Source organism: Musca autumnalis, unplaced genomic scaffold (assembly GCF_047663935.1).
Source record: "Musca autumnalis isolate F117 unplaced genomic scaffold, ASM4766393v1 scaffold_2, whole genome shotgun sequence".
Lineage (NCBI taxonomy): Eukaryota > Metazoa > Arthropoda > Insecta > Diptera > Muscidae > Musca > Musca autumnalis.
The window spans coordinates 12,210,078-12,235,220 of NW_027411755.1; the positions used below are offsets into that span (position 1 = coordinate 12,210,078).

Sequence of the window (25,143 nt, forward strand, 5' to 3'; positions counted from 1 at the left end):
TATAATAGCTGGATTTAATCCCCAACTTTTCCCAATCGAGACCTTAAATACATTCGATCTGTCCGGAGGTGAAAGTTTCGCTTCACATTGGTTGAGGGTATCTATCTGTCGGCAAAGCAGACTGACACTTTTTTACTTGTTTTTTTTTTTTTTTATGGAAAATCTATTTTATAAAATCGTCAAAAATTAAAATACGCACATTTAGATATATTTAAATTTATTTTTTTATTAAAAGGAACATAAAATAGGTATTCAATTTATTAAGAACGTTTGTACTTCAAGTTAATCAAGAAAGTTATTTATTTTAAACATAAATATTTGAATAGTCAATATTCAATAAAAATCGTCAAATCTATTTTATAAAATCGCCAAAAATTAAAATACGCACATTTAGATATATTTAAATTTACTTTTTTTTTTGTTTTATAAAAAAGAAACATAAAATAGGTATTCAATTTATTAAAAACGTTTGTACTTTAAGTTAATCAAGAAAGTTATTTATTTTATACATAAATATTTGAATAGTCAATAGTCAATACAAATCGTCAATCCATTTTATAAAATCATCAAAAATTAAAATATGCACATTTAGATATATTTAAATTTATTTTTTTATTAAAAGGAACATAAAAAAGGTATTCAATTTATTAAAAACGTTTGTACTTCAAGTTATTTATTTTATACATAAATATTTGAATAGTCAATAGTCAATACAAATCAAATCAAATCTTAGATTTTTAGATATATTTAAATTTATTTTTTTATTAAAAGGAACATAAAAATAGGTATTTCATAACAATTTGTTTTGTTAAGGAAGGGAGAAACTAAAACAAATAGGTATGTTCCAGTACTGCAAGAATGTAATATTTTTGAATATTTTTTTCGATAACATAAGTCCATATTTACATTAGGCCATTTTCCTTGCGACAATTGTCAATTTGTAAGTGAGAGCTGGTGTTGACAGGCAAAGGGTTACCAAATGCCTCACCCCTCTTCTCTCCATCAAACTGACAATTGCCGCAAGGAAAATTGCCTATGTAAATATGGACTAAAGGAAAAAAAATTATTGTAGTAAAAATTAGTATCTTCTTGCAGGTTCTGGAACAGAGTAAATGTATGCACAACGAAATTGGCATTCGAAATCCAGTAAATTTATTAATTACATACAATTAAATTATAATTAAATCCATTTATTATTATGAGGTCTTATATAAACAGTCTTTTCGTGTTTGTTTTTTTTTGTGTGTGATTAATTCTAATTTCAATATATAAATACATATAAATGTATATAGAACTTTTTTCTTTTTTTTATGATATTACAATATATCACGATTCAGTCAATAGAAATATAAATAAGACGACCAAATTATGACTTTTAGTCAATTTGGAAAGGAAATTCGCGAAAATTTTGTTTTTAATGATTCCAAGTTGGTTTATTTTGGGTGTTGTTCTTTAAAATGGACTAAAAGCCTGCAAAAACATTTTATAAATAGATGTGAAATAATTAAATAAAAGTGGTATCTTACTGATAAGCCGCTAAAAAAGATTGGTGACAGACTGGGCATTCCCAAGGTTTCACGTGTGTTTTTGAATGTGCTGCCAATTGATCACATCTGCTGAATGCTTTATAGCACATTTGACATTTGATCCGCTTTTCACCTTGTGCTGAGGCTAATGCACAACTACTGCACTAAAAATGAATGAAATAAGGGAAAATATTTTGACGATTTGTCCATGTTTAAATAATCGTTAAGAAACTTACAGCAGCAGAACATATATGTTTCCCTTCAGTGACTTTTTGCCGCTTTTCCCATCTATTCTTCATTATTTCAATTGACTTGTTCATGAGTTCTTTATAAGTGTCACATAAGTTAATTTTAGGCTGTGGAGGATTTGGTACTACTATTTGTGGCTGTGGAGGATTTGGTACTTCTATCTGTGGCTGTGGAGGATTTGGTACTTCTATCTGTGGCTGTGGATTTAGTTGGTTTGGTGATTCTATTTGTGGCTGTGGATTTGGTGATAGTGATACACAATAATTAGTGTACATTTCTGGTGGTGTCTGTGTACTTTTATCGTCATAATTAACCTTTTTAGGTACTACTTCCTCAGTTTGTGTCTGTGCATTTGCAGTCTGCTTGCGTGCAACTTGTGTTGTTACTGTGACGGCGCCAGATGAGTAAAATTCTGAAAAATATAATTCAATAATACTATAGAATTGTCTCTGCTGGCGTGATAACATTGAGAGTTGATAGCTCAGCAATGAAAAGAGAAGAAATAAAAGACAAACAAAAACAAGTGTATCAGTTTCAAATATATTTTCGGTTTATTGACGGTATAGGGTTTCTGCGAATGAAAAACATTACTTTTTGCATGTGACGCTACGAAACGATAGCAATAGGAGTGTGACTCCTTCGAAAGTTAAACAACAAGTGAGTTGCCAAGAGGGCTAAATTGCAATCAAAGGCCGTGACATCAACAACGACTGCAGCATTGGAAAGGACCCCTCTGCGTTCAAACTATGCGAAAAAGGATTCCAGGAAAGGTAGTAGAAAAGAGCTCTCTCCTATAATCCGAACTAGGCGAATAAGGCTCCTGGAAGAAGTGCAGAGAAGATATCCCCCATAGGTCTCGTAAAAGCGGCCAATTACCGTGGGTAAATGGAATGCTGCAAAAGGGGAAACAAAGTATCGAACGTATACATTCCCAGCAAAATTTATTTGAAGTTGTTCCTTGTGAAGTAGTGATTGAATAGCTTTTTTTGAAGCAGTCCACGCAGAGTCATGAAAAATGCAGTCCGTTCTTCACATTTTGACAATGTCCGATTTGAATCCATTTCATAAATTTTTCACATTTTAGAAATTTCAAAATTTTGCAAAAAAAAACTTAAAAAGACAAAGAAGTTAATTTGTTTCTTGTTAATTATAATAACAGCAATATGCTTGCACCCATAAAGAGTAATTTGTATACAAAAAATAATAAAAGTGATTTCGAACTACATCTTTGTTTGTAGCCAAAGAAGTAGTTGAATCATATGTTGTTGTGATTTATTCACTACAAAGAAGTAATGCAAAATGTGTGCTTAAGAAGTAAATTAGACAGTATCCTCACTGCACCATGCCCTTGTAAAAATCATGACTTCTTTCACGTAAAAAGATGTAGACCGGAATCACTTGCACTCATGATTTAACTACTTCTTTGGCTACAAACATTTTGCTGGGTTGGCGTAATCAATTTATCGCACTTATACAGTCTCTTTTATGGTCTTGTTTGTTTGGACATTTGCTCAATTGTCTCTTTTATGGCCTTGTTTGTGCATTCAGGTGCAGTTAGAATTACCTGCAAAATCCTACAAGTGAAGGATTTTATTCTACCTGAGAATGGAACAAGTAAAAAAAGTATCAGTCGGCTTTGCCTCAGCCTATGTGAATTGAAATATTAATCTACGGACAGATCGAATATATTTCGGGTCCTTTCAGAATTTTGTGGCCATTTTGTAACTTTGAACTTGCCGACGATAATGTGGATTAGGATTAAAGTTTTGCGGTGGGGCTACTTAAAGGAATAGATGACATAGGAAGTGGATCTGATTTTGAGAGTCATATCTTTTTGATATATATTGGGCACACTAGTCATTTCAGGGGGTCATCTTATAACTTTTGGACCAGTATGCTAGGAAGCATGGACTTGTCCACGGAAAACATAATATGACTGTAAACAGCAGGACCACAATAAACAGCAGAGACCCTAAACTGCATATCGACACGAATGTTGAACTTTTGTGGAGGAGGTACCCTAAGGGGAATAAGAAGTTCTCGTGATCTCCAGCGACTACATATAGGGGTTTTTACACCTTTCGGGCTGTTTCCTCACGAAGTACGGACTTGCCCTGAAAAAACATTTATCGTCGTAATTGAGGTAGCGAATGCAAGTTGCTTCAACAGAAATCAAAGTGTCTCGAGAGCAGGTCTTAAAGTGAACCTAGCCGAAATTTTGTGTGGGAGGTACCCGAGGGAGTCGACAAATATAGTCCATATTTAAACCTGATCTATATCTGATAGATGTATTAAGATGTGTAAAGTATGGACCAAATCGTTCACTCAATTCAAGAGTTAACGTGCGCACAACTTTTCCGAATATTTTTTAACTTTTGTGGGGGAGGTACCTGAAGGAATGGACCGATTTGGATTATCTTTGAACGTAAACTATCTTTGGATAAAATATTACGAAAGTTAAATTTTGGACTGGATCAGTAGATCCGTTCGAGAGTTATTTGCGCTCAAACCATTACATACGGTGTCATAGGGGTTTTTCGCGGGGTTTCAGGCTATTTTCTTAGGAAGTATGGGCTTCCTCCAGATGAAACTTGCACCGTCATATAGGGGGCGGTGAATACAAGTTGCTACAACAAAAATCAAAGCGATTCTAGACCTGGCCCTAAACCGAACTTTTCCGAAATTTTGTGTGGGAGGTACCCGAAGGAGTGGACCAATCGAGTCCATATTGGAACCTTATCTAACCCTGTTAGAAAATTTACGATATACAAAGTATGGACCAAATCGGTCACTTCAAGAGTTATCGTGCGCACAAATTTCCCAAGCATTTTCGAACTTTTTTGGGGAGGTACCTGAAGGAGTGGACCGATATCGCCCATCTTCGAACTTAAACTAAGTTTGGACAAAATATTACGAAGGCCAAATTTTGGATTGAATCGGTTAATCCGTTCGAGAGTTATCGTGCGCTCCAGCCAGCAAGACAGGCAGACAGAAGGACATGGATAGATCGACTCCAAATTGTCTGAAACGCATTTCGTCCAAACATACTTGGGATCTAAAACTATTTATTCGATGAGGCACATTTTCATCGTATCAAAGTGTATATACCCTATTTAGGCTAAAGGTATAAAAAATAACCATATAAGAACGTTCCTTCACAGATTTTTGTCATTGAATAAAGGCCAGAACAGATTCAATCGTCGCTTGCTTTGCTTGCTTCCCCAAATGTCAAATTTTAAAGGAATGCCAGAACCTCTGCAAATCCGCCTGCGTTTCCCTTTAGGAGGCTCTGGCATTCCTTTATAATTTAACATTTGGGAAGCAAGCTAAGCAAGCGACGATTGATTATGTTCTGGCCTTAAGTGTCATCTAAACAGATAACAACTAAAATAACAACTAACTTTAATTTTAAAAATCATCTTAGTCCATATTTACATTAAGCCATTTTCCTTGCGGCAATTGTCAGTTTGTCGGTGAGAGAGGGTGTTGAGAGGCAAAGGGTTGTCATATGCCTCACCCCTCTCTCCAGCAAACTGACAATTGCCGCAAGAAAAATAGCCTAATGCAAATATGGACTTAAAGTGGAAAATCAACAAATATACGCCGCCAATATTGTTGCTGGAAACTCCCGTACCCCATACGATGAAGCACACCGAAGAGTTCTAATCGGCAGCGCATTGATTGCAAGACGGCCTACATAAACGAACAGCTGATCCTAGGATCTGCAACAGATGATATCAATACTGTGAAGAGTTGGTAACCCAATTCTCCAATGGGATTATCCAATTCCACTATAATAAAATTGAGAGAATTTTTCAAAGCATGGATGAAAGGCATAGAGAATGCATCATGAGTTTTGATGCATAGAGGCATAGAGAATGCATCATGAGTTTTGACGCACTAAATATCCGCGACGCAGTAGTACAGATGCAGTACTGTGTCCTTCTATCCGGCATATTCAACAATTGGAACATTTTCATTGGCACAGAAGGCCATCAACATAACACGGGACATACTGTCGTAGATATGGTGGAAAGGATGCATACTGTAGCTGAAACCATCTGCTCTAACATAACGTTCAACGTCTGCGATGCCTACACCAAAAAAGTTAGTTGCCACATTACAATAAAGGTGATATTTATCGTGAAGGCAGACTTTGGGCCTATGATGTATACGACTTCATTGTAAATATTGTAGGCCTATTTAAAAATGGAAACTTAATGTACCAAGAAACGATGCTGGGTTTCGTCTTTATGGATATCTACTGCGATAATCGAGAATACTTCAGACCAATATATGACCACGATATGTTCAACATTGGAAAATATCAACAAATCTTCTCACATCAAGTTCTAGACGATCTAATGGCACTGGCGGAGATGTTCCCCGAAGCACAAGACATACAGGTCTTGAATGGAGCCATTATATAAGTTTCAGCCATGACAGGATTAATCGGAATGCTGTCAATAGAAGATTTTATGGAGAAACTGCAAGCAATTGCCGAGCTGAAAGAATTTTTAGAAGGAAGCAACTTTAATAGTAGGTCTAGGTTTTTTTTGCATCACTGATAGCATGGGAAATAATGCTGGCCAACAACGGTAATATAAATGTCAACAAATTGACAACGCATTACTCAGTGGAAAATTTTTTTAGCCATATCAGAAAATGTGTAGAGGGTACTCCAACTGTACACACTATGTTATACGTCAAGAGGAGATTTGATGCGGGTCTTCTGTGCGCTACTAAGTCTCCGAGTGAAGTAGCTGCCAACAACGGTAGCTGCGCGTCCTAAAACCAAACCAAACCAAGTACGAACAAGCTAACATATTATTTTATAGTGATAAAGAATTTCCGCAGTAAATAAATTTTAAGACTTAAAAAATAAATATATACTGTAAATGGAATTGTGATGTATATGATGATGATAAAAAATAAAGAAACCAGCATTTAATTGAAACAAGTAGGAAAAGCGTTAAGTTCGGTCGGGCCGAACTTTTTATACCCTCCACCACAAATTTCAGCCATTTCGGTGGATTAATGTGGCCACAACCTTCAAAATACCGAAATTCGGAAGGTACCGTTCTATGGGGGCTATATAATGGCGTGGACCTATACCTACAAATTTCTGGGGGAAAGTTTTATACGCCTAAAGAAGACTAAATACCAAATTTCAGCCATCTCGGTGTGATAATGAGGCTAAAACGTTCAAAATATCGAAAATCGGGAGATATTGTATAATGGGGCCTATATCAACACGTGGACCTATATAAACATTTTATGGTAGAAATGTTTCTTAGCCTCTGGAAACACAAAATACAAAGTTACAACCGATTCTTTGGTCAAATGGGTCTAATACATTCAAAATATATTAAAACTAGCAAATGCCCGCTACTTCGTATGCGGAAAGGGAACAAAATATATATAAACAATATTTAATACGGGAATGGTGAATACTGGAGATTCTGTTGTACTAAGACCTATTTTTATTACCAATATTTTTTTCGATTGTAGTCAGAATTTACAAGAAAAATCTGAAGTATCGCATCCCTACACAACTACCATATTTTTTATTTCGCATTTCCAAAACTACGTATCATATTGCAAATTTCAGATTTGACTCCTGGTTTTAATCCTTCACTAACACAGCATTCCGTTCCAGTACGAATTTCCAAACACTAAACTTTATCTCACGCCTTCACAACAACAATGACGCACATTTACAATGCAAGGTTCTAGGTTTAGCGGTTTCGCCCAGAACCCGAATAGGTCCGTTAAATTTTCGGCATTCAAAATGGCCATAAAAATCCAAAATGACCATAAAAATCCACGTTTTCGTATATCCCCATATAACGGTACCTCTTGACTTAGTGTATTTTAAAAGATTACTTCCTTATATTCAACATATATCCTAACCCCAATTCACTTTTCCAGCTTTATCTGTTCTCCTGAAACCCATTATAGGACTATTTAGTACTTTTTGTATAAATAAGTACGAATTTTCAAAACCTCCTCCCTACCTCCAGTCTAAACACCAATTGCTAATCTAGTACCGAATTTCAAAATTCCAGTTCTACCCTTTACAAAGTCAAAAATTGTACAAAATTCTCTACCATATAGCAAATACCAAAAGGTACCAAATTTTGTACCATTTATCACTTTTCGTACACGATTTTCCAAAATGTACTTTCATATCTCAGCTCTATCCGTTCACCTAACCCCAATTTATAGCCAATGTAGTTCCATTTAGCAATTTTCCATAAGTATGAATTTCCAAAACTACCTCACTCCTCACTCCAACAGTGATCTGTTCACGCAAATACAGTGAATTCCGTACCAGTTAGTACTGCTTCGTTCACATTAGTACCATTTTCCAAAGCTTCCTCCATATCTCAATTCTATATTCTAACAGTAATCTTAATTCCAAATTTCAGGATTCCAGCTCTTCAAATCCAAATCCAAATCATACTAAACTCACTACCATTTAGGACTTTTCGACCTTTGGTACATCTTTCTTACTCTTAATCAGTGACCCCCATTCCAAATTTCAGGATTCCGGCCCTATTCGTTAACCCATATCTAAATTGTACTATATTTAGTACTTTTCGTATAAGTTTAGTTCGAATTCCAAAAACCTTTCATTTTTACTCTTCAACAGTGATTCTCATTTCAAATTTCAGGATTCCAGATCTATCCGTTCACCCAAATCCAAATTGTACTAAATTTAGTATCATTTAGTACTTTTCGTGCACTTATAGCTCGAATTTCTAAAAACCTTTCTTTGTTACTCTCCATCAGTGACCCTCATTACAAATTTCAGGATTCTAGCTCAATCCGTTCATCAAAATCCATATTGTACTAAATTTAGTACCATTTAGAACTTTTCGTTCGAATTTACAAAAACCTTTCTTTGTTACTCTCCACCACTGACCCTAATTTCAAATTTCAGGATTCCAGCTCTATCCATTCATCCAAATCCAAATTGTACAAAATTCCCGCTCTATCCGTTCACCCAAACCCAAATTGTACTAAATTTAGTACCATTTATTACTTTTCGTGCACTTTTAGTTCAAATTTCTAAAAACCTTTCTTTGTTACTCTCCATCAGTGACCCTCATTACAAATTTCAGGATTCCAGCTCTATCCGTTCAACCAAATCCAAATTGTACTAAATTTAGTACCATTTATTACTTTTCGTACACTTATAGTTCTAATTCCAAAAACCTTTCATTTTTACTCTTCATTAGTGATCCTCATTCCAAATTTCAGGATTCCAGCTGTATCCGTTCACCCATATCCAAATTGTACTAAATTTAGTACCATTTAGTACTTTTACCCTTATAGTTCGAATTTACAAAAACCTTTCATTGTTACTCTTCATCGGTAACCCCCATTCCAAATGTCTGTATTCCAGCTCAATCCGTTCACCCAAATCAAAATTGTACTAAATTTAGTACCATTTAGTACTTTTCGTACCCTTATAGTTGGAATTTCCAAAAACCTTTCATTGTTACTCTTTATCAGTGACCCTCATTCCAAATGTCTGTATTCCAGCTCTATCCATTCACCCAAATCCAAATTGTACTAAATTTAGTACCATTCAGTACTATTCGTGCACTTATAGTTCGAATTTCCAAAAAGTTTTCTTCGTTACTCTCCACAATTGACCGTAATTTCAAATTTCAGGATTCCAGATCCATCCGTTCACACAAATCCAAATTGTACTAAATTTAGTACCATTTAGTAATTTTCGTACACATAAGTACGAATTTCCAAAATCACCCTCATGTCTCAATCATACACTTCAACAGTAATCTTAATTCCAAATTTCAGGATTCCAATTCTATCCGTTCACCCAAATATAATTTGTACTAAATTTAGTATCATTTAGTACTTTTCGTACACATTAGTACGATTTTCCAAAAACATTTAATTACATCAACACCACTTCCCAACCTTGATTTCCATACCAAATTCTATGATTCTAGCTATATCCGTTCAAAATATACAATTGGTACTAAATTTTTTAAATTTTAGTACTTTTCGTACACTTATAGTTCGAATTTCCAATAACCCTTTGATACATCTTTCTAACTCTCCATCAGTGACCCTCATTCCAAATTTAAGAATTCTAGCTCTTACCGTTTGCCTAATAAAAAGGGTACCATATTTAGTACCTTTTAGTACTTTTCGTACCCTTCTAGGTCGAATTTCTAAAAACCCAGCCTTATCTCACCCCTACACACCAACAGCAACCTACACCCAAAATTTCAACTTTCTAGCTTCAGCGGTTTCGTCTGGGCGCTGATGAACCAGTCAGTCAGTCAATCAGTCAGTCAGTGAATACCTCACCTCACTGCTCTTTTATATATATAGATGACGCGCACTTTATAAGGGGCCTTATGTGGGGGCTATACCAAAACGTGGACCTATATAACCCAACTTTGGTAGAAATGTTTTCTGGCCTCTGAAGACACAAAATACCAAATTACAACCAATTCTGTGGTCAAATGGGACTAATACATTAAAAATATATTAAAATGACGCGTACTTTATATGGGGCCTTATATGGGGGCTATACCAAAACGTGGACCTATATAACCCAACTTTGGTAGGAATATTTTTTGGCCTCTGGAGACACAAAGTACCAAATTACAACCATATCGGTGGTAAAATGGGCCAAATATCTTAAAAATTCCTTAAAACGACGACGCGTCACGCGTCATTTTGTATGGGGGCTATACGAAAGCGTGGACCTACATAGCCCGCTTTCAATACCAAAAGTCCTACGTAAATATAACATATTTTCCCAAAATTTAATCAACCTACGTCAATCCGTTCGGACGCTAGAGTGATTTCCACAGACGGACGGACATGGCTATATCGATGTAGAATTGCACGCTAATCAAGAATATATATACTTTGTGGGGTCTACAAAGATTATTTCGAGTAGTTACAAACGTAGTGACAAACTTAATATACCCCCATCCTATGGTGGAGGGTATAAAAATAAAATAATTTGCTTTACTTTCCCGGATAATGGAGTTTTACGGATAAGCGACTGTATTAAGAAGGACACGTTTACTTAAAATGTAATTATTATTATAACTTAATATTTACCTGTTATAGTGTGTTAACTTTAAATGCAAACGATAATAGAAGAATCCCTCAAAAGGCCTGCAACATGGATTTAAATACGGATGTGGTAACCTAATGGTGTGAGGACAACACAATATTGTTGCTACAAACAGAGAATAAATGTTTTTATATGTATCCAAGATGATGATGACGAAGATGACACGTGTGAACGTGTTAACTACAAGCAATTAACAATTATAGCTGGTTTATACTTATGCTCCGAAATCCACTGGATTTCACGAAATTTAAATTTAACAAAAACTCCAAAAAGTTGGCGAAAGAAATAATAGCACCGCCATTAAAACTTGTCTTAAAATTATAGAAAGTGGAAAAATCTTTACACTTTATTGCTCAAGAATAGTAGTACATAAAGATAAACAATTGCCTACTGATTTACTGTAACGCCTCGGGATGGTCTTTGTATCGAACAAGCGGATTCTGCTATTGTTTGCAGGGTTATTCTTAAAGGACCTCTAAATAACTATCCAAAATGGTTTTCTGTTCTTTGGTTTTGATGCTGTAGTTGCCTTATTGACCTTAGCTAACACTTTGTTGATTTGTCATAGACTAGGGATAACGCACAACCCTAGATAATGGCCACAGAATTTCTATAAGACAATTTCTTTGATTTTTTTTTTCCAGATTATAACCCAGTTTATTACTATTCAGATCCTTTTAGAAGGACCGAACTAGTGCCATCTTATTTTCTAAATGAAATAGAGTCATATTTTCTAGGATTCAACGATAATAAGTTACTTCTATACAGTTTTGTTGCCATGTATAGGGATGAGTCCCTACCCAGCAAACCAAATGTCGGATGTCCGACACGTCTGAATAATTTCGGAAGCAACATCGTTCAGATTTCGTTCCGATTTCTAAACGATTTTTCGGAGTTGAAATAGTTCAGATTTTGATCGAAATCGATCCGATGTCGCTAAGACATTTCGTTCCGAAATTATGTCAACCACTTCATACAACTTTCGTTAAGAGATCGTTACGATTTCGGATCAGATATCGGACGTATTTTGTTTCGATGTCGGTACGATTGGTTTGCTGGGTAACCACAAAATCAGCTCTATTGTATTACGGTTAAACAATCCTTTCATAATAGTTTTTGCTATTTATTTTTGGTTCTATTCAGAGCTTTTAGAGAACATGTAACTTAGAAATCATATTATTTTCCTCTAAACATAAATATTTAGAACCACAACTACTAAAATATTGCCCCACAGTTGGTCTTGCAAATGTAAAATTTCATTGTGACTATTTTGAAATAGTACGGTATTGCATTTCAGATGAACATTTTGGCCTGATGTTGTGTCAGGTATCAATTAATTCCACTACTTTACGCATTTTCTTCACAGATAATAGCGTGATGAATCATTTTCTTATATCTTCAAACAAATCTGCCAACTTATCTGTAATACGTTTCTATCAACAGAGGTGTTGTTCATTATTTTGGACTTCTCTGCAATGTAGGTCCTTTTACGACTTGATTTAATTTAAACAAGTAAAAAGTATCAGTCGTCTTAGCCGACAGTGATATACCCTCAGCCTGTGTACATTGAAATACTTTTTTCCCAACAAAAAAAACATAAGGGCTGAGTACATAAGCTGCCTTGCCTGCTTACCTTGCTTACTTCTGATAAAAGAATAAAAAAGAAAAGGGCAACCCAGTTTGAAATTTTCTCGGCCTTCTTTATTCTTTTATTTTTATTATGTCAGAAATGAAGCAGGAGAGCAAGGTAATCAGGCGAAGCAGCTTATGTACAAAGGCCTTTATGTATTTTGAAAACCCCACTCAAATTTTTGGGCGTATGCAGCGACAAAAGGATCGATAGGATTAAAGCTCAAAAATTTGTGGGGATATCGATATACAGGTCCTTTTTATCACATTAGCCTGCGAAAAACGTAATATCGCTGTAAACAGGACCACTAGGAAAAACTTCGGTAAAAATTTGCAAAGGATCCTCGAACCACACAAAAATGTTGAACAAGCATATGGCCCAAATTTGAACATAAACTAAGTTTCGACAATATTTAGAGATCCGAAGTGTGGACCAAATCGGTTGCCACGTCTATGAGAAATCGCGAGTACCATTTAGCGAATATTTTCAAATTTTAGGGGGAGAGGTACCGGAAGGAGTGGACCTATAAGCACCACCTTAGAATTTCATCTGATATTCGTAGAAATATTACAATATCCAAAGTGTGGACGAACGCAAAATTTGGTTTGAGCCCTCCAGCCACTACATATGGTGTCATATGGGGTTTTTAAAACTTTTGGGCTGTTTTCTCAAGAAGTATGGACTTGCCCCTAAAAAACGTTTTCTACCGTAATTGAGGCAGCAAATGCAAGTTGCTTCAAAAAAATTAAAGTGATTCGAGAGCAGGTCTTAAAGTGAATTTATCCAAAATTTTTTGTGGGAGGTACCCGAAGGAGTGGACAAATATAGTCCACTTTTGTGGGGGAGGTACCTGAAGAAGTGGACCGATATGGCTTATCTTCGAACATAAACTAAGTTTGCACAAAATATTACGAAAGCCTAATTTTGGACCGAATCAGTTGATCTGTTGAGAGTTATCGTGCGCTCCAGCCAGACAGACGGACGGACATGGCTAAAAATTCTTGGGGTCTAAACCCATTATTTTCATTAATTATTGCATTATTTTCAGCAAAAAATTTTGGAAGTTTTGCATGTGGAGTTATGATTTCACAACATCCTTCGATGCAGTCCACACGGAGTTATGGAAAATGCACTCCGTTGGATACAATTTATAAGCAGTTGCTTTAGAGATCCCTATAAAAAAACAGGTGGTTGATTCCTACCCTACTAAAATTAGAGGGAGTGTATACATTTCTAAGAATTTGTTATAAAATAAAGAAATAAAAACTTAATTTGCGAACATTTTTGCGTGGAGTGCAGTTGGAGTCCATGTCGAAAGCTGAACTAGTGATGGGAAGGCAATATACAAAACCTTTAGGATGATGAAGCAAAATCAGATGAGCTTGGATTAATTGGAGAACGGAGAAAGTAAACTCAAATGTGATTGAATTTAATGGAAACTTTGTTAATTTGTGTATTTGAAAATTTTGCCTTTTTAGACGAAGATCATTTTTAGTATTAAATTTTTAATTTTTTAATTGAGCTTTTTATGATCTATAATGCAAGTGAAAAAGGAAAGCCGACGATTCGAACCCACACACCCACCACTATGTGACATGCATGTTTCGCCTTCGGTAGAAGCTCTTCAGACATATCGGATGTGGAGCGGCTTCGCTGTCCTCGAACTTTTCTTCCTTCAAATTCATTTTTGTTTTGTTTTTTACAACAACAATGAGGATTTTCCCATTTAGTTGTGCTTTCATGACAAACGCTTAGCGCTGCCTTTGAAAGTTATGAGCTTGGCTCTGAACGCTAACACGCCGTGACAACACTTTTTTCCTGTGTTTTTCAAGTACGTGAGTTCAAACCCCAGCCTGGCTCAGCTGATTTGTTATATAATAAAGTTCTTTGTATTATATTTTACACAAATAAATGCATTTTATTTATTCTGGGATATTTCGCAATGGCTTGCATTTTTATGGCATCTTTAGACTGACTAAAAATGCAATCCGAAGAGTGCTTTTAAATGTAATCCAAAAAACTACAACAAATGCTGTGATTTGGATCGAAAATGGAGTACATCCTAGTTGTGTGCTGTGGAAGCCAAATGGAGTGCATCCTAGCTGCGCAATCCCTTGTAAAATTCAGAAGTGAATTCATAGAAAAAGATGTACTCTAATGGCACTTGTAGTGATTCAACTGCATCCGCGGATGCAAACTTTTTGCTGGGTTTTTTAGGCAAACAAAGGGTTGTATATCATGAGTACAGTGATTTCGCTGAAATCACGAAATGATATGATTTCGTTTTTGTATGCGAAATCACGCCTCCGAAATCACGAAACGATGCCGAATGTAAACCATACATTAATTACTTAGGCCCATTATTACATCCTTTCTGTAGTTAAATTTTGGCCGGTATCGGACATATAACACGTTTTTTGTTCTTACATGTTTCCTTTAATAATAAGTGTCAGATAAATTAAAAGGTTTGTGTTCCTTTTAAAAATTAAAGTGCGCCCGAGAGTATGCTTTACCAAAAACAAGAAAAAATTGAGAGCAAATCCAAATCAACCAATCAGATTTGAGTAAATTTTATGTGTACAGTCTTTTTTGCTTGATATTTATTTTAAATGGCAGATGTAATAAAAAAACTCTGGAAATGCTAACTACTCCCTATTTTTTTAAAGTAAGGTATAACAACGGGTCTTAATCTGTATCATGTCTGAATATCTTTTTAAAGTCTACTGCATACAAAAAAATATACAGTGCGCGACATATCAATGGCAACTTTTCAGACAATTTTTTTTTTATATTTTAGTCCATATTTAAAAATTAGGCAATTTTCCTTGCGGAAAATTGATTTTTATTGAATACATGACGAAATATTTTATAAAAATTTAGTATTTTGCCCAAAATATATACTAAAGAATTTTTAGCTATTTTTTCAGTAATTACCAGCTTGAAATCTATCACCTCCATTAGGCTTATCTTTCCTTTACCGACCCACCTCAGAAAATTATGAAAAAAATTACCACAGATAGTGCTTTTTATCCCGATTCCAGATAGTACTTTTTACACCAAATCCAACGATGTATTGCTTTTGTTGCGGAAATGTATACTTCCAAAGATATCGGCCTCCAAATTCCACAAAGGCCCTAGTCTAAAATTTTGGCAAACCACCCCAGATAATTGTTAAAAAATTACCACAAATAGTGATGTTTATACTGATTTCAACGATGTATTATTTTGTTGAAGGGCATATATACTTCCCGAGATATAGGCCTCCAAAAATATTAAATTTAAAAGAAAAGTTGGCATAAGACGAGCTGGCCAACTATGCTCGGATCGAAATAAAATTTTTGTCACAGGTAGATCTCGTCACCCTGATCACAAATATATATAACATTTGTTGCGGAAGTCCATACTTCCCGAGATATGGGCCTTTGAAGTTCCAAAAATTCCTTTGTTAAAGGCCAGCTGATAAGAGAAAAATTTTAAATTTAAAAAAAAAGTTGTTCCCGTGCCCTAGATTTGCACCTGTCCATAGGAGAAAGTCTTAAATCCCCGGCCGAAGGCCGGCTACTTAAAAGAAGTACAAGTTTAAAAAAAAATTTTTTGATCATAGTGCGTCAACTCAAATTGTTCCGAAAAGTTTGTTCCCGTTCCCGAGATTTCCACCTGTCCATAGTAGTAATTCCTAAATCCCGCCGAAGGCCGGCTAATTAGAGAAAAATATCGGCTTAACTCTAGTTTAGTAAAAACTCTCCGATTTTTTTTAAATTTTTTTCCAGAGGTTGATATTGTTGCGCTGATCACGGAAATGTATAATTTTCTTGGACGGACCCGGTTACCCAGTTATTGGACCCGAAAGTCCGGGCCATATCTCTGGTTCCAGAGAAGGTATTACAACATATAGCACCATTTTGGAAAGGTTAAAATGCGAGCTATAATCTGACATACATTAAGCGGGCTTCCATAATGGACCCATTTTCGACTTTTTGAGGGTTTTATGGAAAAATTTGGGCCCAAAAATCAGTTTTTGGGTTATATCACCTGACCACCTGAAAATAACCACTTGTTGGATAGGTATTTCCATAAGCTTTCCAATGATACCCATTTTGTAGCAATCGGTTTAGTAGAGCCGGGCCTAACCCGGGTTTTGTACCCGGACTTTCGGGTCCAATAACCGGGTAACCGGGTCCGTAACCCAATAAAATTAGACATTTCCGTGATCAGCGCAACAATATCTACCTCTGGAAAAAGTTTCAAAAAAATCGGAGAGTTTTTGCTAAAATAGAGTTGTTCCATCCCGGCCGAAGTCCGGCTATTTTGTGAAAAATAGGTTAGGGCCTTTGTGGATCTTTTGAGGCCCATATCTCGGAATGTATACATTTCCGCAACAAAAGCAATACATCGTTGGAATCGGGATTAAAAGCACTGTGGTAATTATTTTCGTAATTTTCTGCGTTGGGTCGGTAAAGGAAAGGAGTTCCGACGAAAATGTCGGTCGTTATTTTTTTAAAACATAATCGATATTATCGATAAATAAGCAAATCTAGCATCACTGATTGGAATTCGCCAGCTTTCCCACCGACTAGTGTTATATTTCATAAACAAACACTTATTAGATGAAAATACTTACGTGTTTCGATGGAAAACATGTTTTAGTTTTTCAATTAATTAACAGAAAACAATTTGTTTTACTTTGTTTCGGACAACTGCACGACACAACAACACGATCAACGCGGTAAATAGTAATGATGAAAATAATGGAGTACAGAGCAACTTCACTTACGCCGTCAACATACTTTTAATTTACTTAACGCCGTCGACTGCATTTAAGCTGAAAATACATCATGGTACAAATACACAGGTGGTAACATATGCCAAGTTTATACTTGCGCTCCAAAATCCACTGGATTTCACGAAATCCTGAAATACACCCCGGTGTTTACACTTATTTTTTTGTTGATTTCAAACATATCACAATGATCAAGGTGGATGCATATGCGCAGCTGATCGAACATGAATTTTCAAAACAAGTTGTTGTAAAGTAAATTAAGCATCAAAAATATACGACAATATAGAACTTTAAAACTTTATTTGGAAAATTATCGTAAAATGATCTATATATCGTATTAATTGTGTATAGTACTAACAAATGAAAATATCAAAAAATGATTTTATCGTTGAGACTTCGTTATAATAAATTTTAGCTCTGTTCCAGAACTAAAAAGTTTTTACAATGTTTACCACTTTTACACATTTTCGTTCCCTTACACAAAATTTGTATGAAAATCGTTTACGACTTTTACAACTTTTACCACTTTATAAAGTACGGGAACAGGCCATTTGATAGATAAAAATTGTGCTCAGAACCTGCACAAAATTAGTACTTTCAGTAGTTTTCCCCTTTAGTGCTAAAAATGCGTTCCCATACTCCGAAATCTAGCAAGACTTGCACTTCTCTTTAAACAAAAATAGCGCCGAATAACACCCTCTTCTTCTGTTTTCTGCCATACAATTTTGGTCTAGTAGAAACTAGCAGCAAGCATGTTCATTGGCATCTAATATGATAGCCGATACGTTGATTTTGATATTTATGCTGGAGTTTTTGCAATTTCCGTCATTTTTCCGTTCCCTTATTTTTTAAGAAATTTGTATGGGGAAGCAAGTTTTGACAATTCGCTCTTTTTTCTAACATTACCATTAAAAAGTACGGGAACACAATACAAAATATCATTGTAAGAAAGTAATTTAATATTTTTTCACATTGTTTACAAATTTTGATACTAAAATATTTTGTTGCAGCAATTGACCATCTACCTTGTTTATTGTGATACGTGAAAAGTGTTGCAACTTTTGGTACTTTTTTAGGCAAAAGCAGGGTTGTATATCATGTGTACTGTGATTTCGATGTTGATTTCGCTGAAATCACGAAATGAGAGGATTTCATTTTTGTATGCGAAATCATGATAAATTTTGCTTGATTCCGCGCGAAATCACGAAACGCCTTCGAAATCACGAAACGACGCCAAATGTAAACTAAGCATAAGGTGTCAAAATTTGACATTGTGGTCGAAAAGAGTGCATGAACACAGCTATTGTAAATAATAACACATATCGATAACACTTTGATAACGATAAATGTACATATATTTGTAATCGATTAGTTTGTAAGCATTAGTGTAGAGACATGATTGTGAAATAAATGAGACGGCACACTCAGTTCGTGTGTAGCAGTCAAAGAGATAAGTCGACTATAACATCAATTCAATGCAGTTGACACATTTGGTCTGTTCCAGAACCTGCAAGAAGCTACTATTTTTACTACGATAACATTTTTTCCTTTATGTTATCGAAGAAAATAGTAAATATTAGTAGATTCTTGCAGTACTGGAACATACCAATTATGTTACCATCAGTTGGCATGATAATGCTACCTGTATTATTGTACCATGAAATACATCCAACGTTTGAGCAATGCCATGTTCAGACTAGACTCTCTATTCGATGTTCGACCCCAAATTACGAAACAATTACTTCATTTCCCATACAAAATTTTGAGAACGAACAACAATTTTTGTACATTGTTCGATTTAAATTACCCTCAGAACGACGATAAAATATGTCCCATCTCTAACAAATGAGAGAATTTATCGAAATAAATTAATTATGACAGGAAATATAAAAAATTAAAAATGTATTAAAAATCCAAAACTTTTTACAAAAACTGCAAAATATGAATGAAAAGTAAACAGTTTAACGGCTAGTATACATTCAAATCATAGCAAATTTTGTTTTCTCTTCCATTGCAGTTGCATTTCTTATCCATCGTTTCAAATTCGCGTACAAATTTAGAAACAAAAATCAAATGCCTGCCGGAATGTCTGTATACCACTGATGGGCAGAAATGCTCTGCCTCACACACAAAAGTGTAAAAAATACATGAGCCTCTCGAAATTTGCCCACCATTGCTGTATACCAAAAAGATATGTTGGCAGGGGTCTCTCTCGTTAATTATTGAAATAGAAAAATTTGAAAATATACTGAAAACACCAAAATTGTGAGAAAAAATGGAAAACATGAATGAAAATAATAGAATTTAATATTAAATAGATATCTGAAAGAAGGATACATATTTTTTCAGTTCATATAAAATAATTTTACCAGTATTTTGGTTTAAACTTTCTTTAAAATCAGTAAACAAAAACCATGAAAATATGAATCATGTTGCTATGAATTGTGTACCATGTCGTATGAACGGGTTAATTCGTGTACGTAATTATGAGAACGAACGACGTGATTCAAATGCTGGTATGAACATGACATAAACAACATAGGGCGACGCCGACACCAAAGTCCAGCGTTGATATGTTTACCGGCATATACTTCAAATGAATTTGAATTTTTCGGCATCATGCCGAACAGTGTAAAAACGGCTAAAACGACACAAAACTTTAAGCTAAAATACATACAACGTTTGAATAAAGTTTTGCGTTGGGCGTTGACAAAAAACAACAACAACAGGGCGATACCGACACCAAAGTCCGGCGTTGATGTGTTTGCCGGCATATATTTTTGAAATGAATTTGAATTTTTCGGCATCATGCCCAACAGTGTAAAAACGGGCAAAACGACACAAAACTTTAACCAAACGTTGTATGTTTTTTCAGCTTCAATCTTTTCATTGACATAAAGCCAAACGTTGGATGTTGACATTAAGCGTTCGCCGGTGGGAATTTATTATTTTTTAGACCTGTTGGTGTCCACAGCCAACAAAACTGATCGGAACCCATCGATTTGCATTCACTTTCCTGACATAAAATACCAAATTTTGGTTTGGAAAGGTAGAATTTTGAGTAATCTTTACCATATTTCCTCTGTTTTGTACTTATAAACCTATCAAATGTGACTTTTTTGAAATTTTATTGTAGTCTTGAAAATTTTGAACATAATTTAGCATAAAATTTTTATTTTATAAATTGTTTCTACCGATTCCTTCATAAGAATATTTATTGGAGCTCTAAGCATCGATTTTCAACAAATTTCCAGACCCTAATACATTTTTTTCACAATATTTGTTGGCAATGAACACTCACGGCCTTTATTTATAATTATAAATAGTTTTTTTGTAAAACTTTGCCACATCTGACAAAGGATTTGGGTAAATTCATAAGTTGGTTCTATCCTGGTGAACCATTAAAACATGCTAATATTTTGACATTTTTTAATAAAGCGAGTAAAAAGTACCGTTATAACGTATATGTGAAACATGTTAGGTATTGAAAATATCGGCTACTATATACTCTACATGTCCACAAAATTATAATTTACAATGCCTCTCCTTTCGTCAGATATAACGGCATTTGTTGGCAAATACTGGTTGGTTCTATTCAGATGAACCGGAGTGTATATGCCGGCAAACATATCAACCCTGAACTCTGGTGTCGGCGTCGCCCTGTTGTTTTTTCTCAACGCCCAACACATAACTTTACCCAAACGTTGGATGTGTTTTCAGCTTTACATCCATAAAAAATAAAAACAATAAGCGAAAAAGCAACAACAAATGGAAAAAAAATTCAGATAAAAATACAAAAATTTCCTTTAAATCGCAAGTTTTCTTAAGTAGCCGGCCTTCGGCCGGGTAATTAAGACTTTCTCCCATGGACAGGGGCGAATTTGGGCTACGCGAACATGGGCTCTTTCAAAAAAAATCCATCAGAAAATGGTTTCTTGACGTAGTGATGTGCCATCCATGGCCCAATTATAGGTCCTCCGGCAAAATCAGATGATTTCGATTTGAGCTGTCAAAATTCATATTTGTCATTTGAATTCGCTGTGAGCTATTGAAATGTCGTACTGTATAGAAACAGGTAGATGTATCTCGAAAAAAGAAAACAAATAAACTTAATGTTGTACACGTAAAATGTCAACATTTGTTGTGTTTGTATGAGAATTTAATTTACAAAAACTTATTTTAGCATTTCAAGTTCGATCAGCTGGTATTTTACGTTTCGTCAAACAAAAATAACTACGGTAACAACTTTTTCTCGGAAAATGTTTTGTATGTATCTACCTGAATTGACAGAAAAGAAATTCGCCTCAAAAATTTTTTCGCCTCCGTTTATGAATTTTGTCATTTAAAATCTTCGTTTTTCTTTGAATTCGCTTGATGGAGGACCTACTATTGGGCCATGGTGCCATCGCATGGTAGAATAAGAAAAGGTAGCAGCAATACACAGCTGACTGAACTGGGTTGTAACGTTAGTGTCAAATTTCATATGACATTTTATACATTTATTTCTATTTCGATGTACATTAGGGACATATATTTTTGAGAAAAAAATATCAATCGGAAAAAACCATTTCCCAGAAAGACTTCTTTATATCAATGATATGTAACCTCCTCCAAGTTCGAACGATAAGCCGCGCAGTAAATCCACGCTTGTAGAGGCGAAATAACGTTTGTTAATATCTGAGGTATTTCGTTAGAATTTAAAAAATAAAGCCCTAATAAACACGTGCTTCTTTAATTTCTAAAACAAAACATTGAAACAGCTTCTCCTTTTTCTATGAATTTCCAGCGACCCCAAACTTTTCTGCAAGAATTCTACTTTCTGCGAGAATTTATGCATTTAGTGGAATGATGTGGAAACATAAAAATTGAAAATGTAACGAATTTTCATTCATGTTTTCGAAAATATTCAACCAAATGTGAAAAATTATTAGTTTTTTAATTTCCAATAATTTATAGACATTTCCTTGTTTTGTTTACAAATACAACTGGCAGTAACGTTAGACCAAAACTTAAAACTCGACGCCTGACGTGTGCGTACAAAAATACAAAAACAAAATACATGTATTTGTTTTTGTTTTCAATTTGAAATACATGTATTTTGTTTTTGTATTTTTGTACGCACACGTCAGGCGTCGAGTTTTAAGTTTTGGTCTTACAAACAAAAACAAATTCCTTTGTGGTTGTTGTTCGAGTTGTATTTGTTGTAGTATTAACTTTACCTTATATTTGTTCTACCATGGTGCCATCGCTTCATTTTTATAATTATTAGCCCTGTTCCTTTACGTGCAAGAATCTTCAAGTTTTACCACTTTTTACTCGAAACGCGTTCCTTTACTTCTGACCCCACACAATTCATATGAGAGCAGTTCACAACTTTTGCTACTTTTGACGGTTTTACCATTTTCAAAAGTAAAGGAACAGACCAATTGCTACTCTCTTTGGTTTAGCATGTGGCAATGCCTTATGGAGGGTTGTTGTATCTTCGCTATGGCGTACATATTTTGTATATCTCTTAGTTGTGCTATTCTTCAGTAGATGTCGCCCTTAGACTTGATGTTTGAGTAAGGGATTATTTGGTGGTAACACCGAAGTTTTGATATACAGTGTCGGCCATTTTTTTAATGATATTTTTTTAAGAAAACAAAGCAATAAATTTATTTTTTATTTATTTATATCTTTATTATTGGAAACACACAAAAATAAGGAATGCACAATTTAATAAACAAAAGATAAAATTCAAAAAACATTTTAGGTCGCAACTATAAGCGGACAAAACTAAAACACCTCCTAATTTGAGGTACATCAAAAACTATTGAAATCAATATTTCGTTGCGTATCGTATCCTCTATTCTGGATGACACAAGCACATCTTTTAGGCATAAAGGATACTTATAATTGATTTTCGGAAAATGTAGCTCAAATTCTCAAAATACTGAAAATCGGAAGTTACCGTTATATGGGGGCTATACCCAAACGTCAACCCAAGTCCAAGATTTTTGGTGGATATGTTTTGTGATCACTAGGAACCCTAAGTAAATACCAAATTACAGCTAACTTAGTTGGAAAATGTGGCTTAAATACCCAAAATATCGAAGATCGGAAGGTACCGCTATAAGGGGGCTACACCAAAACATTAGCCGATCTAGTTCATATTCATCCAAAAATTATGCTACAGCATCTTCTGGTCAAATACAAAATCGCTTAGGTTTAATAATTAGCAAAAGAACGATTCACAGAAGAATATGAACAATATCTAGATTTCATTTGACGTTTGAGCAATGGAATTGACAGTTGAAATCGAGTGGATTTCGTAAATGTAAACCAAGCATTAGTTGGGTTTTGCGTTGTTAGATCGGGTTTTGATTTTATTACCTCATCTATACCGAGCTAAAGTTAGCCTTTTTTCCACTGATCGAACCTTTACTTCAGAAACTATTTCACAAATTTTTCCTAATAATGTACCCATCAATTCTTCAGAACATACTGAAACTCTAAAATGCTTACTTAACGTTGTTTAAGCAGTGTTTCATAAGTCCCGGTCCACACTATAGTGATTTTATTGAAAAAATTCATGAAATTATGTGTTTCTAAATCGAGAGTAAAATCATGAAATTGGCGTAATCAGGAATTCGAACTAAGAACGCCTAATTTCATGAAATTTTTTAATGAAATTCACGATAGTGTGGACCGGGACTAACATATTTTCTACAAAACTTATGGTCTGTTCCAGTACTGCAGGAATCCACTAGTTTTTACTATTTTTCCGATAACATAAAGGAAAAATGTTATCGTAGTAAAAAAATAGTAGCTTCTTGCAGGTTATGGAACAGAACATTATTGTAAACAATTGAACCGTTCAGTGCACACATCGATTAACTGCACTTTTTGAAAAATCTTAAATTTAGGTGGCAAAGCTCTTGATATAGTCATAACTTTTCATATTTATAATAACTTTCCTGAATAAAAAGATTAGCACCGTTAAATGGCAAATTATCGTTTTTCTCAATATTTTGTTTTATGTGTGCACTGGGCGACTCATTTGGGATTGGGATTGTTGAAAAATTGGCTAGAAACAAGGGGATACATGCAATTTACAACAATTAAATGTTGTGTATTGCAAGCGAATATTTTCCCAAAAGATAACATTAAGAGAAATGTAACAGTTTTGAAGATACGCTGTGAAATATATACAAATTATGAAATTTTTAGATATATTATGAACTAGCAGACCCCCAGGCCCACGTTGCAGATCCGTCGTATTGCGTTTTAATGACAACTTTTTATGGAGTTTATGCTTTACAAATCAAAAATAGAAATTTTCTACCTCATTTCTTCGGGTTCATTGTCAAAACGATTTATTCATTGAGGATTTTAAATTTATCAACAGATTTGGTCTGCAACCTTTCTTTTCTCGTACGGACTTTGTCGGATTTTTTCGCCCATTGGTGCTGTTTAGGATTTATTATCGTCCTAAAGCGATCTAATAATAGGTTTGTCCTTGTACTTTCTCAGTAAATATTACTCAGTAACTTCTTTTTAGAGAGTAAAGCATTTTATACTCTTTCAAATGAAAAAATTAAAAAAGTAAAAAGACAACATTCAGTAAAAATTTTCAAATTGATTAATATTTACGATTATGATATTTGAATATTTTAAACTTTTGACAACTGCCTAAAGCCACAAAATGTTACTGAACAAAATTCCTTCAGTAAAAATTATAAGTTCTCAGTAATAAAAATTTCAAAACAAGTTTCTCAATTCATTCTCTTTTACTGAACATTTGTGTAAAAAAACAACATTCAGTAATAATTTGTAATAATTATTA

At 34.6% G+C, this 25,143-nt stretch overlaps 1 protein-coding gene across 1 annotated transcript; it reads right to left on the minus strand.

The window, feature by feature from the left end:
- Nucleotides 1–200: 200 nt before the first annotated feature.
- On the minus strand, nucleotides 201–17,276 carry LOC141392138 (uncharacterized). The gene is made up of 4 exons (XM_073965092.1): nucleotides 17,160–17,276; nucleotides 1,763–2,187; nucleotides 1,527–1,690; nucleotides 201–1,470 (listed from the first exon to the last, which is right to left on the minus strand). Exons 1-4 carry the CDS (start codon nucleotides 17,176–17,178, stop codon nucleotides 1,434–1,436), a joined length of 645 nt encoding a protein of 214 aa, XP_073821193.1. The 5' UTR covers nucleotides 17,179–17,276; the 3' UTR covers nucleotides 201–1,433.
- Nucleotides 17,277–25,143: the final 7,867 nt, after the last annotated feature.

Excerpts from the sequence above, each read along its gene's own strand:
- LOC141392138 (XM_073965092.1), bottom strand. Across the intron at positions 1,691-1,762 it reads AACATATATGTTCTGCTGCT|TGCAGTAGTTGTGCATTAGC; the intron begins GTAAGTTTCTTA and ends ATTCATTTTTAG. Across the intron at positions 1,471-1,526 it reads TCTTTTTTAGCGGCTTATCA|GCTTTTAGTCCATTTTAAAG; the intron begins GTAAGATACCAC and ends ATGTTTTTGCAG.